Here is a 16,916-nt window from a genome sequence, read left to right on the forward strand (position 1 = left end):
CAAGCTGCCAGGTGGGTAGGTGAATACTTTAGTACATTATGTATTTTATATTAAAGGTTGTTTATATTTAGATCTTAAAATTGGCTTTCTAAGGATTAGTAAACAAAGTTGCACAGGGACCAAAATCAGCATCAACCATAGATACATGCACACTTGCAGAATGAAGTGTAAATGATCATGGTTGAGTGAATATTCTGCTTACAAGCAGTGCAGCAAGGTTTTCAATACAGTACTCCCACACTATAAGGATGTTCATTATATTGCTTCCTGTTTCACAGCACATTTAATCATTCAGTTTTAGTAAATTTTTATGTAGCATGATTCACTTTTAAGCAGACTTTCTTATTTCCATGAACAGCATTATAATGGGGGAGTACTGTATCATACTTTATATTGGTTATTTGAGACCAGGTCACACTTCTTGGAAATTGTAGAGAATTATAATTGACAAAACTGCAGTAGTTTGGGATGCAGCTCAACATCTTGTTGCATCCACACTCGAGTTTTTATATCGCATGGACTAGAGACCAGACATTATTCCATTTGAATTTGTTATTTTAAATCCAAGATGTAAAATTTTGGTTTAATTTTGACTGCTGCATTGAAATGTTAGCTTAAATATGTTGAGGTAAAATTTGGATTTGCATTTGGGGTTTTAAAAAAATTTAGAAGTTAGATTATTGATTGTTACAGAATTTTTTAAAACATATTTACTTGTTTTATATGTTGTATCCACTGCAGGAAAGAACTAGCTTTTATTACCCTAATATATTATGCTGTATCACAAAAGCTGACAATGTCTGTCTTTATCTCAGGCAAATGGGATTGTCCATGGCATCACTGTGACACTTGTGGAAAGCCTTCAATACAGTTGTGTGTTGAGTGTCCCAATTCCTTCTGTAATGCCCACATAGAGGGAAATATCAAAGAATATGATGGCAAACTCTTCTGTACAGATCATGAAGAGTTACTTGAAAGTCTTATTGCATCTGTCGAGGACCAGGCCTCGTCAGATGAAACTTCTGAAACCAGTTCTGTTAGTGAAACAGCACAGAAATCGGAGGACACTGAAAAAGGAAAGGAGTCAAATAAAGCTGAAAATATAAATAAAGCAAAGGAGTCGAATAATAAATTTAATGTTAAAAGTAAAGAAAAGGCTAAGAAGTCACAGCGAGACACTGATGGAAAGAAGGGGCACAAATCTGCCACCGAGAAATCTGGTGACAAGTCAGGAAGTAAGAATGGAAAGAAATCCGGGCGTGGAAACTCTGTAAGTGATGACCCTCTAGCTGTTGCACCAATGTTTGATGACAGTGAAGAAGAGGAATTTAATCTGGTGATAGATATTCCAAACATTTAACAATTATTTGATTTAGTGTTTATAACTAGCTAAAATGAGCAATAAATGGAAACTAGACCCCAATAATTTGTTTATTTCTTGTAGCATGTGCACAGTATTAACTATCCATGCTTGTTCATAATGCTTTGGGGATAAATATGGAATATCGAACCCACTTTACTGTGTGTTAAAATTCTTGGCAATTCTTAAGTGGTAATGGGTTTGCTAGGAAGTTTCTGAAAACGTTTTGAACCAGTTGCTCACATGCAATATTTATTTTTCCTGTCATAAATAGAGTCAAACTCGGCCAGAGGAAGGAAGTCTTGGCACGAGGATTATGAGTAATCAGTTACAGGTTTATATTCTTCTTGTCATCTGTTTGCTAACAAATGTATAGGAAGCTCATCAGTGCTTATTATTATCAACACAAGTCCAATAGAATCATTTTATATTAAGGTCTTTATTCAGGTGTTTTTTTTAGCGTAGTAGTGTATCCAATTACATTACACATTTATTTCATCTCGTTATTGCTTTGATATTGAACTAGTTCAGTCACTGATTATAACTGCACTTTTATGATATATTGTAATTGTTTATGTATCAACACCAGTTAAGAGGGGATGATTATATTGGGTATCTTGTTTCACGGTGACGAGTAGATGACAGTTGGAAATGGAGTTGGAGGACACATTTTTATTGGAAATATGGGCTCTTCTTTCAAATGAACTCTACAGCATTTGAAGTGGGCCAAGGATTCCTATGTGTGGTATGAGGTTTCAAAAGAAGAAATATATGGCAATGGGCATTGACGATTTTGAATGCTAAATGCAGTAGGGAGCAGGGTCAGTGTGGCTGTTTATGAAGACTTCAGTTTCTACTTTTATAAACCATTTTGCAGATATTTTTTGTCATGTGACATCATCTTCTCTTTGGAGGAAGGATTGGGGGATGGGTTTTTTAAACCTTGAAACACTGATATCAGTTTAGAATATTTCCCACTTGTCAAATCGTTATGTTCGTTTTTACCTCCAAAGTCATCATAAGAGTGATTGGCCAATATATCAGAAGGTTAAGGCATTGGAAGATGTTAATAATAATATGCGGCAATAGCCTCTACTATTCACATTAGATTTTCACACAGATGGCTCTCATTTCACACCCATCATTTACCCATACTTGTATAGTTTTCCAACAGTTGCCTGTTTTGCTTCTATAAAGGTATAAGTTGGACTGGAAAATAAATCGTAAAACGACCAAATTGTCCAGAATCCAGATTTTTTAAACATTGCACAACATTATGGATTTGTCTTTTAAATTCTTTTATATAGCTGAGCAGATGGGAAAAAAAGTTTTACTTGTCCCAGGCTGCCAGACATGGGATTTTTCCATCCCAGCAATCATCAGATAAACCACTGATTTTTTAGATCTTGTGACTACATAGAGCATGCACTCCAAACATGTAGCTTGGTGCCCATGATTGGTGAGTTTTGGCTGTTTTCTCCTTTAAATTTTTTACATAGTATAATTGCTGTAGCTCAGAGAATACAACAGTCACTGGTCTCCCAAAAAAAAGTCAGCTACTTGAAATAATTATGGCTTTTAAAATTACTTCAATACAGTGTGCCTGTGATAAGGATTTCACTTAATTCTCGTATTTCTTTAATTCTCATTTTAAAGGTGTACATAAGAGACTGCCACAAGATAATTTAAGCCCCGAATTTGGTTAGAAAGTAATGTCTGCATTTATAATACAAGTCATCTTTTAAATTAAATATAAATTGTTCTTTTAAAATTTAACACTAATTTTCTTTGACCAAAGTTTATTCAGTCCTGATTTTTGAATGCTCTGCACCTTAACTGTCACCAAGAAACATCCTGACGAAAATTATCAATTGCTTTGGACTTTTACAATAGTGACCATGTACTAAACACTGCTCAAAATAAAAGCATGTCGAGTGGAATCATCACGATTGAGGTTAGTATGAATTTGTCTATCAAAATGAATAGCTTTTATTGTGACATCACAGTGTGCGACATTCAATCCAGATTGTAATGACTCACCTTGGGTTCATTTCGTCCAAAAAAATGTCTACATACTTTAACATTGATTTTGCCATATGCACCTCTCGGGATGTCCTAAATAATGATCTTCCAAAGGAATATGGAAGTATACGCATCCCAATGAAGTGAACACTTGCCACTTAATGCTATGAAGAATCCAATTCTAAAAAATGACGCCAATTACTGAAATAGTCGATGTTGAATGCCTACATTACCCATGTGACTTGTACTATAAGATGCACTTATTTCTTTCAGCTTACTAATTGCATCAAATGTATTTTCTCTGATATGGACTACAGGCTTTTCAATTATTTTGTTTGTTTGCCATATTTATATGTCAAATATCAGTCAACCTATAAAAGTAAATGGGTGAATTTACAATAAGTAGACATTATCAGCAGTCTTTATTGTACATTGTGGTTGTAGGTGGCACCCAACAAATGTTTGCTAATGCCCTTTATAAGGAAATATAAAATTTTCATTATGATTGGGACATGTTTATTAATGCCAAAAGTAGTTGTAAATTCTGTCTAGTCCACTCAGCATCTTCCAATATTGCTATCAGTTTTGAAAATAAACAGTTTTGGTATTATAGTGGCAGCATTTTGTGAGTACAGCAAGCACATTTTCAGTATACTATCCAAACATACATTATTATTATTATTATTATTATTATTATTATTGATGTGTATATATTTGGTATCCTTTCCAAAAATAATTAAAGATATGTGTGTATGTCTTCCCTTCCTTGACTGTTTTTCCATGATGGTGAAACATCTCTCCATGCATATTTAAACTTTCGATGACATTAGTCAATTTTTTCATCAGAAAATTGAATCAGTGAACCAACTTTCATGGTGGGAGGGTGGTTGCACATGGGGCTTTTTTGTTTGTTTGGGGGGTTGGGGTTGTAATGATTGACTTGAAATTTGATTGTTAATTATGTAATGCATGGATTAATTAATCTTGTACAGTCTCCCCATTTACCCTCTTGTACATATTGGGAGGTCAACTCCTAACTATGTTGTGATTTCTAGAGCTAGCTAACATGAAAAAATTTGTTCCGCAGTATTCTGATGGTACTGCAATACATGCCACAGTATAACATGATTATTTTAGTGACCAACAATTAAGTGTTCTTGGTTGGGGGCCTGTCGCTGTTTTTATTTAATTTCTACCAATAGCTGGAAATAATATATTGCTCTGATTTATAGCAAAATAACACCATATTATATTTATGAAATTTGGAGAGGGGAAAAAAAGCTATCTTCAGACGAAAGAAAAGAAAATAGTTCAGCTCACAAGAAAATCACTGCCTCCCTCCCGACTGAAAATGAAATGGCCAGTATTGTGTAGTAGATAATTTGCTATGTGTATGTTAATTGTTTTACAAGTTGTAATCTAAATGATGTAACTCAAATGCTGTGAATGATGACATGTTGACATCAGAGAGATAAAAATAAAAGTTTTGATACTGAAGTCTACAGTTTTCTAGCTATAGGCAGGGAAACTTTGGGATGTCAACAGTGGGCCAAGATATTTACTTATTCAACAAATGAGATAATATTTAATGGACTTGAGAAAATACTTCAGGTTCAGACAAAAACAAGTGCACTCATGATTTTATATAGATATATATATATATATACTTAACACATTCACATACACTAGTAAAGAACTGAAACATGAATGTGGGGTCCAATTGTTTTTTTTTTTTCTTTTCTAAAGTTGGAGTTGGCCCAGATATATTTCACAGCCATGTTGGCCTATGTCACACATATCAAACATATGATAAAAGTATCATACATGTAATTATATTTGTAATATTCACCATTAATTTGTAGCATATACAACATGTTTGTAAACAGTTTATGAACTATTTTCTCTTGGATAATGAATGCTGTTGGAACAAGATTCCTCAGGAATTTCCTTACGTTCCTTACGAACGTAAACTACCAACATACTTGTACATTGAAAAAGTACTGTGGTATGTACTGCAGGGAAAGAATACCTCTAGTGATTTCACTACATTTCATGGGGTACCAGTTTTCATCGGTTTTGTGGTTGATCCAAACCAAGACCTAACTAAAAAAGGAGGTACATACACAGCAGAAAGCCCCAGCCCAGTTTTCTTTACTGATACATTCCTTGGCAGATGACAAAGCTCTGCTGTTTCATAATTCCTCTTTACTGAAGAAAATGTTTTAAACGTGATGGTTTCGTTTTTAAATGGGGGTTTAATAATTGGAAGTTAGCATTGGCTTTTATCTCTTCACCTACCTGTTGAACTGATTAAGCTATCATTCAGTATTTTCGTTTTTACTGTTAGCTTTTTTGTCAACACAAAATACAGTAAAGATGGAATACAGTAAAGATGGTTTATTACTTTCTTGGATACAATCTATTGTCAGGAAGAACATATAATTCCTCAGCCAAATTCCTAATTACTATGTGTTCCACTGACATTTCTTTGTTACATAATGTAGTTGTTGCAATGATTTGTTTGGTCAAGCTGAGAATAGTCTCAATTGTACCATTTTTATCACCCAAAGAACACCAAAGCCAGGTAATAATGACAGTTGTTTGAATAGTAAATGTGTAACAAACAAGGTCACCAGGTCCTCTGTAAAATTTATTAACTTTATTTTCCACTCTACCTTTATTAATTCTTTCTTTCCTGTCTCGGTGGTTCTTTCCTGTGTTTTCCCGGGTTCTTTCTCCACCATTAATACTGGCCGCCATGTATAGCCTATCGTGTGCTGAACAGTGGCGTTAAACCCTACAACAACAACAACTTTACTGTCTCTTTTGTGTTGTTCTTTTGATTTTTGAATTATTACTCAATTTGCCTTGTTTGTCTAAAGAATTCTGAATTTGTTGTACTTACTGTGCATGCAGCCATTATGTGTCATATTTACCATTTCTCAAGAGCAAATGCTTAAAAATGAGTTAATGATTTGGAAAACTGTAAATAGTGCAAGAAATAAAACAAAACTCTGTGGTCATTATTTGACCATATTGCAATACTGAAGATTGCTACATATAATTGTGTACAAATTGGATCCAACTACAAATTGCATAGATCCAGATTTGCCGTTGCATAAAGCAGTGGAAATTTGGGTCAGTGCAATATGGAGTAATCAGTAGAACAACCACATAGACCCAGATCTGCAGACACATTATGTGGTAGCAAATCAGGGTCTGTGTCTGTGTTGCCATTGGACCCCAACTTGTAAGCAAATATGTCCAGTACCCTGCATAATTGTTTTAAAAATTATACACATTTGTTGATCAGCAACAACAGAACTTGAGAAAGTCTGTGAAAATAGTCTTTACAGGTATGATACATCTCTAAATTGTTTTGACAGTTAGTTATTGACTCTTATTAAGGCAGGTTTATAAAATTCTTGCAAACCTAAGGCACACTGCAAGTAATTGTAGAAACCACAATATATTTATTCCATGTAATAGAATTTGGGAGATCACTGGGATTGTATTGTTCCATGAGCTATAATATTTCTACAACTTTATAAAACTTTAAGAAGACCTAACTTGTAACTGATCAGAATTTAACCTTGTGTTTGGAGTGTGTTCAGTGCATAATTTGAGCTCAGTGTCAAGATGTCTGTGGTTATCACTGATGGAAAATTACCCCAAAAGAAATTAATAAGTACAAGTACAGTAGAACCTCAATAATTTGAACCTGAATTATCCCAATATGTGGTTCATTTGGCTTGATCCCAAAATAGACATTAAATGATGTAAACTCTAGTTTTCTTCCAACCCACCGTAATGGAAGCTCCATGTTACATTTACTTTGACAACCTTGTCTATGTCCATCTATCCACATCTAAGATTAAGATCAATATAAAGTTCTTTAGATTAAGTGCAGTTTTAAAGCTTTTTATTTATGGACAGTAGCTGAGTGGTCTTCAGCGCTCACCGTTACAGATTAGTGCCATCTGCCAGAGACTCAAACCCACACAGACAGAGGTGATCTGCCTGTGTGGGTTTGAGTCTCTGGCTTGACCAATGTGGGTATATGAAAAAGCTTTCTGGTAGCTTCTTGTGGGTCGGTGGTTCTTTATTGGGTTTTCCGGGTTCTTCCTCCACCATTTGTACTGGCTGCCATGTATAGCCTATCTTGTGCTGCAAAAATGCGTTTAACCCTGTAACAACAATAACAACGTATTTACAGCCAAATAAATGGCAGGATTGACAAAAATGATCTCATCTAGTCTCCAAACCATTCTCTATTTGGAACACCTGGATTTTCTGTGTGCAGGAAAAGACCTCTGATGTAATTGTTAGAACTATTATTAAATAAGTAGTGGCATGTTTTTAATTTTTTGTTTTTGTTTTATATACACAGAATGCCACCATTTTCTTCATTCCATGCAGAATGGTTATCAGAGTTTGGAAATTGTAATTTACATGTATGTTGCAAACTGTTCAAAGAAAATCCTGCAACGCATCACAGTCTTGCTTGTGATTGTGCATCATGAAACAGACTATGGAGTTCTATATCAAGCTGTATTCCTTTTATGTGTTTTTACTATCATTCATATTGTTTAATAGTACACATTACAAAATGTTGGGGTCATCGTATGAAGATGTGTATGTCAATAAATCACTTTACTGCTAGACAATTTTTTTATAGAGATTTTGCATTACTGTCGTGTAGTTAAATGCAGTGTATGATAGAATCTTGTGCAAGCATCATGTCTCAGTTTTTTATGGAGCACTGTAAAACTTGGGTAAATAAATATGGTCATCATCTGATGATGTACTTTTTTACAAATTACTGTCTTCTACACTTTTTATTAGAGTTCTTGCTCTTTTTTCTTGTAGCTGAAAGAAATGTATGAATGAATCTTGTAAATGTAAGAATCTCTCAATTTTTGGGATGACTGTGAAACTTGCTATATATTATGACCATCATCTGAGTTTTACCTCGTCTGGTCATGCACCAGAAGAGCTTAAGGGAAAACTAGAATTTGCATCATTTAATGTCTATTTTGGGATCAAGCCAAATCTAGTTTCTAGTTTGATGTATTTGTTTTCCTATTTGTCCAAGTCTTTCACAAGTTATTTATACACTATTTACAAAATTATATGCAACGTTGATCCGCAAGAACTCTATCATCATTGCTATCAGCATGTGCATCTTCTAACGATTCAATCACAGAAGCTAAGTCTGAATCTAAATATTGCAAAATATCAAACTGCTGAACATATCTTTCGTCTGCTTGCTGAATATTTTCTAGATCAAACCAGAGAAACTCTCATCAAAAATCACTCTTACGTCTGCCCTCATTCACAATTTTCCATGAACAGAACACGTTTAGTAAAACTTCTCAATTAGTAACCCTTGGGTTCTGAACAATTCAAATTTGCACAAATGAAAATAAAATCATTTCTGATTGGTTTAATAGTGGTCTGATTCTTGGAGAGAATAAAACATTTGTAACCAATCAGAGACGTATTTAACAAACATTCCCCACGACTGGAGACGATATCATCCATTGAATGCAGTAAACAAACCATGACTGCAGGTGGAATTGGCCATTGAGTGCAGAAACCAGATCACGCATACAGATGGGATCGGGGTCGAACGAGTTAAATGAAAATGGTTTATTTCTGATATGCAACATAGCTACCACACAGAGGCCATGTTGAAAATTGCTACTTCACCTAAATGGATGGTTATATGAACATGAGGTTTTCTCTACAAGACTTCTTATGATGTCTTGTTGGTCTTAAATGAAAGTAGTACCTGTCAGACATCTGTTACTTCCACAATAGCAGCCATCTTGAAAATATGTTTATTGCTACTCCTGAAAGGAAAGTGATATCATTATCTCTACTCCTAAATTGAAGGATCTCTTATCCTGAGGTTTTCACCAGTAGACCTCTTATGATAAATAGTTAGTCGTAAGTGTAAATGGTGCTAGCCATACATCCAATATGGCTGCCATGATGACTTAAAAATCTTGTCACAGTTATCACTGAATGAGTGATCATTATAACATGGGGTTTTCACCTAAATACTTCCTATAATGTCTGCTTTGTCCTAAATTTAAATGGTGTAAGCTGATGTTCAATATGTGCACTACAGCAAACTTGAAATTGTATTTATCAATGAAGAATGTCTGAGATAGTTTCAGCACTTGACATTCTAAAGGAAGACAAAACCAGATCTTAAAATTCCTGGAAATTCTTTTTGCCCAGTAGAATGTCATTGCCTTCGAGGGACTTATTGTTATGAGAGATGTTGCTCTTTTCCATTGATCAGAGTATGACACTCTTAGGACAGCAATCGGTCATGCATTAGACTATCACCTGAAGATGCACATATAGCTCTATGCTTTTTTTCCTTTCCAACTGAAGGCAGTAAAAGACAGAATCTTGTGAATATTGTTGTTTGGGTTTAATGCCAATTTTCAGCAGATGATAGGCTATACATGACAGCCAGTATAACTGGTGGAGAAAGAAGGTCATTCATATTTCTACAAATGATGCTTATCTTCAGTCACATATGGATGCTGTTACTAAAAATTGTAAAATCTTCAAACACCTTCACTAAAACTGCTTCTCAGAATTTGACAAAAATGGCGTGGAAAGGCCTTACAGGTAAGAACAAATGAAGATGATTAGCCATCAAATACACCCACAATTACTGCAATAGGAAAGCCTTTAAATGACTTCCAAAAAAAATAACATAATTTTACCAAATTTGATAGCATCTAGGCTTAAACATGGCAACTGTTAAAAGAAAAGTGTAAAATCTAATAGAATATTATCAAAAACCATTCAGCAGAATTTTACCAAATTCAGCAAGAACATTTGGACTTGAAGACTTTTCATACTTCAATAAATAATCACTAATCTGTCTTGTTAAATGTTAAGACCTAGAAAACATTTTGTTTTGGAAGTATCAAAATCAATTATGTGCAGATTGTTTTCATAAATTTTTGGCAAAACTTTATTTTCTAATCACAGTTCTGATAGCACCAATATAAAAAATTGATCAGGATAACTGCCAGTAACCTCTACCAAATTTCTTAGATAAAATGGCTGGCACATTTGGGAATCAAAAACCAACAAAGCCTAGTCAAACACCCATGTTGTGTGAAATAAATTAATATACAGTGACCGTTTTAATTTCAAGTACATTTCTCGTAACTATACTGCATGCAAGGTCATTTTGATAATAAAGAAAGCACACAACCAGGGTTTTCCTGCATGTCACTTGCTGCATTGAACATTGCTACCTTGCTATACTGCTTCTCAAAATAACAGTAGCCAATATAAGCTGACCATCGCTTGTAATTGTAACCTCTTATACTAAGAGTTTTAAAAAATCTCAACTAAGTTGTTAAATCTTATACAGAATTCAGTACAACAACAAATGCACTCCAAGATCAGTACTCTGTGGATAACTAAATTTTATGCAATATAATTAGTTGGTTTTACCAATAAAAAGTAAATGGCTTTGATCCAGAATTTCAGAATTGCATGAGCTCTTTTCCAATATATATGTGGAGTACATACAACCAGTCAAAACAAAGAAACAGCTTGTGTTCCCTTTTTTTATTAAAAAGGACTGCATACACTGACTGCCTAAGTTTTACAGATGTAACACTCCATATTGTATTGGATTTAGTGGGGGCTTCTCGTGCAGTTGCAAGCTATATTGCTTTTACAGAGTGACTTCTGAATTTTGGTCACTTTCATGGATAATGTAGCAGAATATCCATTCCTCAAATTGTCATATGTATACACAACTCTAAATGCAATCTCATTATGTTCCAAAGTCATGACAATTTAAGTCTAGGGTCTCCACACAAAAAGCATCATCCATACATGAGACATTTAATGCTGTTAATATAACGAAGAATGAAGAGAACAAAGCAAGGGTATCTAAAAGACACTGGTGTGACCAGGTCAAATCCAAGATATAAATGAGAGAAACTTTTGAGAGTGCATAATGTCGATACAGAGGGAGGAAAGAAGAGCAATAAATTCCACTATTGTTCAAAAGATTTACCATGAGCAAGCTATGTTGACATGGTTTACCAAAGAGAACGAGAAAGGATTTTGTTTTCTATTGCTATTGTCAAAACCTAGGCAAAGAATTCCTAGTCAGTTGGGGTACAGTGTGAGTTAATTTTAAGATGTATTAAAAACTACTTGGATATGGGGCATAGATACAGACTTTTTCCTCATGTATATGAAAATGTGCAAAATTGTTACCTGGTTAGCAACAAACGGTTGCACACGATTTAGATGCAAACCATGTCAGAAGTTGGGTTTGCTGTCCAGAACAAACGTCATGGGCACTTTTTTCTTGGATTACAAATAAAAGATGTCGTTACATGCCAGGAGGTTTAAAATTCTTTTTCTTCATGAAGCAATATAGCCACATTTTCTTTTTCTTTAACTCTTCTACCCATGAGGTAAAAAAACCAACCAGCCAAAAGTATATCCTGGCAGTGACTCGGTCCAATGAAGGAGGAAAAAGGAAAATCTGGATGGTGAGATAATAATGTAATAAGAACCATACTGTAAATCTACTTCACAATTTTTTATTGAAAAGCCCTGAGTTCTGGGAATATTTTTAATATGTTTATTTGTTAAAATTATTAGGTACCATCAGTCAATCGGGATAAATCTCTTGTAATTAAATCAGACTAGGTACCAGCATTTCTATTCATTGTCGTGTACAAGGTAATTTCAGTTCGAAGCGACATGTTAACAGTATACAATTTGTATGTTATACATTCTACACTTAACTGCTACAAGTAATATTATTGTAAGGTTAGAAACCCAAGCAATCAATGTTAACTTCCATTACTGTTAGTAATAGGAGGCATTTGCACAGTAAGGGCTGTTCTAGTATTTTTTAAAAATGGCTTGGATTCGGGGTGGGGGGCACATTTTATATGTAGTCAACCATAGCTGCAGTTTAAAAGTTTTGTATCATTGTCACCTACACTTGTTAAGTAATCAGAGTACCCTGGCATGCATGTTTTATTTTTCAAGTTCCTTCCCTGGGTACCATATAAACATAAATGGAATAGTTCTAAACGAGAGATGTATTTTTTTTAAACCATACATTGTATGTTAAAGCAAACACCGTAACTACATGTAGTCAGTGGATATTCATTATTATGCGTTTTTATTTTTGGTTGTGATAGCTCAGGGAGAAGATTCCCCGTTGTCTATGGAATCCGGTTTTTATGTACATCTTGTGTAAATATGCCAGTTTTACTGATTCAGTTGTTTTTCTTTTTTGTTTCATGAGAGATCATTTGGCCCATGCCGTTGATCTATCTATACAAAATCCATACTCATCACTAAATCAACTTTAATGTTTGTGATATTCTTGTGAAAATTGAGATGCACAGTTTAGCAGTTGTGTTAAATAGTACATTCTAAAAATGTTCCTGGAACCAGATGAAGAATTGCATGAATTGGCATATATTTTAAAAGGGATACTTGTGTTGAAATCCTTTTGGGGGTTGTAGGCATTTTCCTCTGAAATCTATGGCAATTCTGTTTACTCTTCCTATGCTAAAAATTTTCTATTAATAAGACATTTTCTAAATTTAGCTCCATCAGCATTTTAGTTTTATAAAGCCATTCAAGCTATAAACATGGATACCAGTTGTTGAATTCTAAAGTCTATGGGGAAATTATTGGTCATTGAGTGGTTACCTCCATTGGTAGTGTCGGACTTTTGTTTAGTTTTTAAAATAAGTAACTTCAGTATAAAATGCTGATGAAAAGGTAATTGCTGAAATATTTTTGGGAAACTTTTTTTTGAATGTTTTTATTGTATTTTAAGAAAAAAGTAGGAAAGACTTGAAATGTGTATAATTAAAATTACATGTATTTAGATGGATATAGGTATATACATATGATGATAAAGGAAAATGAATTTCTGGGAGTTTATGTTCATTCTTATGAGCCTGTTTAATGTATGATACTACATCAATTCTCCAAGGCATCAATATTCACAATACTTTGATTTCCCCAGGGTATTGAGTAATCATTTGGAAACAGTGGCCCATGAGCAGATTGGTCCATTGATACTAGTGTATAGATCAGTAGTTAGATATGTGAAACCTTTTATGAAATTGAGCACCTGCCAACCATTACAAATTGACCACAAGTCTCACTGAAATGGCCCTTAGGTAATTGTATCAAAAATTGTGAAAATATTGCAGTCAGATTTCGAAATGGAGTTGGTTATGGAACCAGTTGTTTACAATGGTACTCAAGATGCTATAAACTGAACACATTTTTCATGCAAAACTCCTGCATGATCATTAAAGCAATTTTTCAAAATAGTGTCCAGTGAACAAATACACTTTTAAGATGAAAGGAACGATTAACCTCTTATGTTTAAACATTCGGCAAAGAAGTATGAAAGAAATATTTAGATTCTTGGAAAAAAGCAGGAAAGAGAACAACGGCATTTATTACACATTATTTTGTGTTGAATTGAGTCGGTTTCGTAGCAAGAGATGATTGCTGTTGCCACTTAAAACTGAACAAACCAAAACATAACTCTAATGATTACATCAAGCCAATAAAACTTGACAAGCCTTTGAGCTCCTCCTGTTAGGAAATGTAGTTTATGCTGGAGGTAGTTACGGTCCAAGTTTACTTCGTGTACCTTTTACCTTATAAACTGACCATAAAATTTGCCTTTGCTACATTAGTTTCAGATCACACTTGGGAACTTTTGAAGTGCATGTTTCTGTGTTGACAATAGTGGTCTATTTTGTTTTGTTGATCCTTACCGAAAACTGGTCTTGCAGAAAAAGATGGCTGTCTTACAGAGGTGTTGCTATGGTTGGCAGGTCGGACTAAAGATGCTGCAAAACCTTTTTTTTAAATAGAATGTGCAAAAGAGCTTTCTAATTTATCTTTGATTGTTCATTGTATCTTTAACTCTGCAAAAAATGTTTTTAAAAGGTTAACGAATTTACTAGTAGCTCCCCCTAGAACGATAGCGTATATCTACATTAGGTCTTTTTTGGTGATTGTTCATGAAAGACGTGTTGTAATGTAAACTTGTGTATCTTTATTTAGTAGTTATATTATGTGTTCATGGTAGTTGTGTAACTTATTTTTATCAACCAGTGCACTTGTTTTTCTGTGCAATTTAGATATGTATACCTTTCTTCTGTGTACATTGCTGCAAGTATTTGAAGTAGGACTTTATATAAAGTATATTTGATCTTGAGAATTTACCAAAACTGAACAAATTATGATGGGGATTATTTTTACAAGGAGAAGATAGAAAAAGGAAACATACAAAATGTTCTTTTAAATATACATGTAACTTCTAGTATGTTTGAAAGTGGCAGAACTGATTTTCTTAGGTTATCTTTATGCTTCAGCACTAAAGTACATTATGTTTGAAAGAGATTTTCAGGGGTGGGGTGAGGGTGTCCTGTTTAAGCAATTTGTTTGTACAAATCTGAAAACTTGTAAGGCATTCTAGTTTTCCATTGTTGCGAGCTGCAGACAATAATCCAGTACGCTCCTTTATTACCTGTGGCTGCCTGTGCAAGCGTTTCTTCATCTCTATTGAACATGCATAAACCTGTTTAGCCAATCACTGCTTACACGAGTAAATTTGACTTATTTGTGACCCAACATGACTTGTTGAACAATTTGAATATGCCAATCAAAGTTTCTTCTGCAAGCAAAGCCACTTGTCCACTAATAAAACAGGTACATCCATTCATTGATGTGTAGGAGATGGTTTTGTTGACAATATAGTTTTGTTTATGCTCCTGAAAATTGAGGACATCTCAACACGGGCAGCCACTGGTGATAAAGAGATGTAGCGGATTATCTGCCATGGCCTACAGCAAAGTCTGGTTTTCATTGTTCTTATTTAATAAGTATCAATGATTGGTGCAATTCACACCGTAGGGGGGGGGGTATCCTTTCTTTCCAGAGTTTTAATATAGACCTTAGAACAGATATTCCTCAAAGAGAACAGCCTACCAAACCACCAACAATAATTTTCAACTGCATCATTGCACGACACTAGGAGATCAAAATGATTCATCATACATGCTGTAATGAAGTCGCGTAAATGTTGTAACTGACGTTGCGTCTTTACTCGTACAGAACAATGAAAAACTCTAACCAGAGGAACTTGGAGTATTATTAAACAGTGTACAATTATAGGAACTTTTAGTGCTGCAATTCTCTTTAAATTTGCTTGGGTTGGGTCAAACAAACGGGATAAAACGTATAAAATGTTTGGGGGTGGTTTGATCTCTCACTTCCATTCGAAAAGAAATTATTGGGAATTCAATTCCATTCTTGTGTTTAATAATGGGATGGCCTTTATTTTATGGAATACCATACCTTTCTTGTGGTATTGTCCATAAGCTACATATTTTCATGACCTGGATGTTTAAAACAAAATGACAAAAATGTGTTTATGTTTAACGAACTTGATCAAGAAATTTTGATTTAATAAGCCTTGTTATCTTGTCTACCCATGTATTTAAAACCATGTAAAAAAAAATGGTTTTTTTTTTTGTTTTGTTGTAATACAATATTTGTTTTGTTTTATTGCATGCTCTTGTTGAATTATTTTTTACATAAATTCTTAATCATGCATGATAACCTATGGAACTTTTAATATATTGTTTGTTTTGAAAATCTCCAGCAGTGGAATGTAACATCTGTACTGCAGTAGATCAAGAAGTTGTAAATACAATCATGAAAACAATTTGTACCTTTTAACAGAATTTTATCCAAGTCATATTTAATTGCTGTATATTTTGTTGTAAATAAAAAATTTAATGGGTTTGATCTAGTTTTTGGCATTTTATTTTACAGCCTTTTCCCTTTGATCAATTCTTAACCACAAGCATAAAATTTACAGCTCTGCGATCTAATTTATGGTACACAAGTCGTAGTTAGTGTGACAGAACAATCGAAATTGAATACATTAGCAATGTAATGAGCTTGTCTCTTTCACTCGGATAAATAGAAGAAAAATTATGTGGATCATTGCCAACAAACCTGGACGTTGGCTTCTCAAGGTTCAGACTGGATCAGGGTTCATATTACACAGAAAAATGTACATGGAACCAAGACTAAGTTTGCAGGGGTACTGAAGGCACTTTAATCTACCAATTTTGTTTATGCAAATGTCCATATGATCAGTCTTTTTCTGTTTTGTTACAGCATCATTTAGAAATATCCATTGATAGCTCCAAAATTAAATTTCATCCTCTTATCATGGCTAGATGTTCGTGTATACAGGTATTGATGGTAATGAAAGGGCAGATAAAGCTGCCCTACAGTCACCTCATTTTCAATGAAGATAGCATATAGACTTTAAATATTACATATATGAGGCTTGTTCTATATGCTTGACAAACATGTAGAATGAAATTTCCACTAACTTGGGAACATAAATTTGAGATATTATGCTGATCATGTCTTTTGAATGCATACCTTGTCACCCTGA

General features: G+C 34.1%; 1 protein-coding gene across 5 annotated transcripts in view; it reads left to right on the forward strand.

Annotated features, from left to right (window-relative positions):
- Positions 1-16,249, forward strand: part of LOC149795564 (histone-lysine N-methyltransferase NSD2-like) — a 76,497-nt gene extending 60,248 nt beyond the window's left edge. For 3 of the 5 annotated variants that reach the window (XM_089965392.1, XM_089965394.1, XM_089965393.1), the window contains exon 19: positions 816-16,249. In XM_089965392.1, coding sequence (XP_089821518.1) covers positions 816-1,360 — 545 coding nt within the window. In that variant the 3' untranslated portion in view covers positions 1,361-16,249. The remainder of the gene's footprint in view (positions 1-815) is intronic. The other 2 variants (XR_016422356.1, XR_016422355.1) reach the window with 2 other exon arrangements.
- Positions 16,250-16,916: the final 667 nt, after the last annotated feature.

Source organism: Sinohyriopsis cumingii, chromosome 7 (genome assembly GCF_028554795.1).
Source record: "Sinohyriopsis cumingii isolate HCF-2022 chromosome 7, ASM2855479v2, whole genome shotgun sequence".
In the NCBI taxonomy this organism is placed as follows: domain Eukaryota; kingdom Metazoa; phylum Mollusca; class Bivalvia; order Unionida; family Unionidae; genus Sinohyriopsis; species Sinohyriopsis cumingii.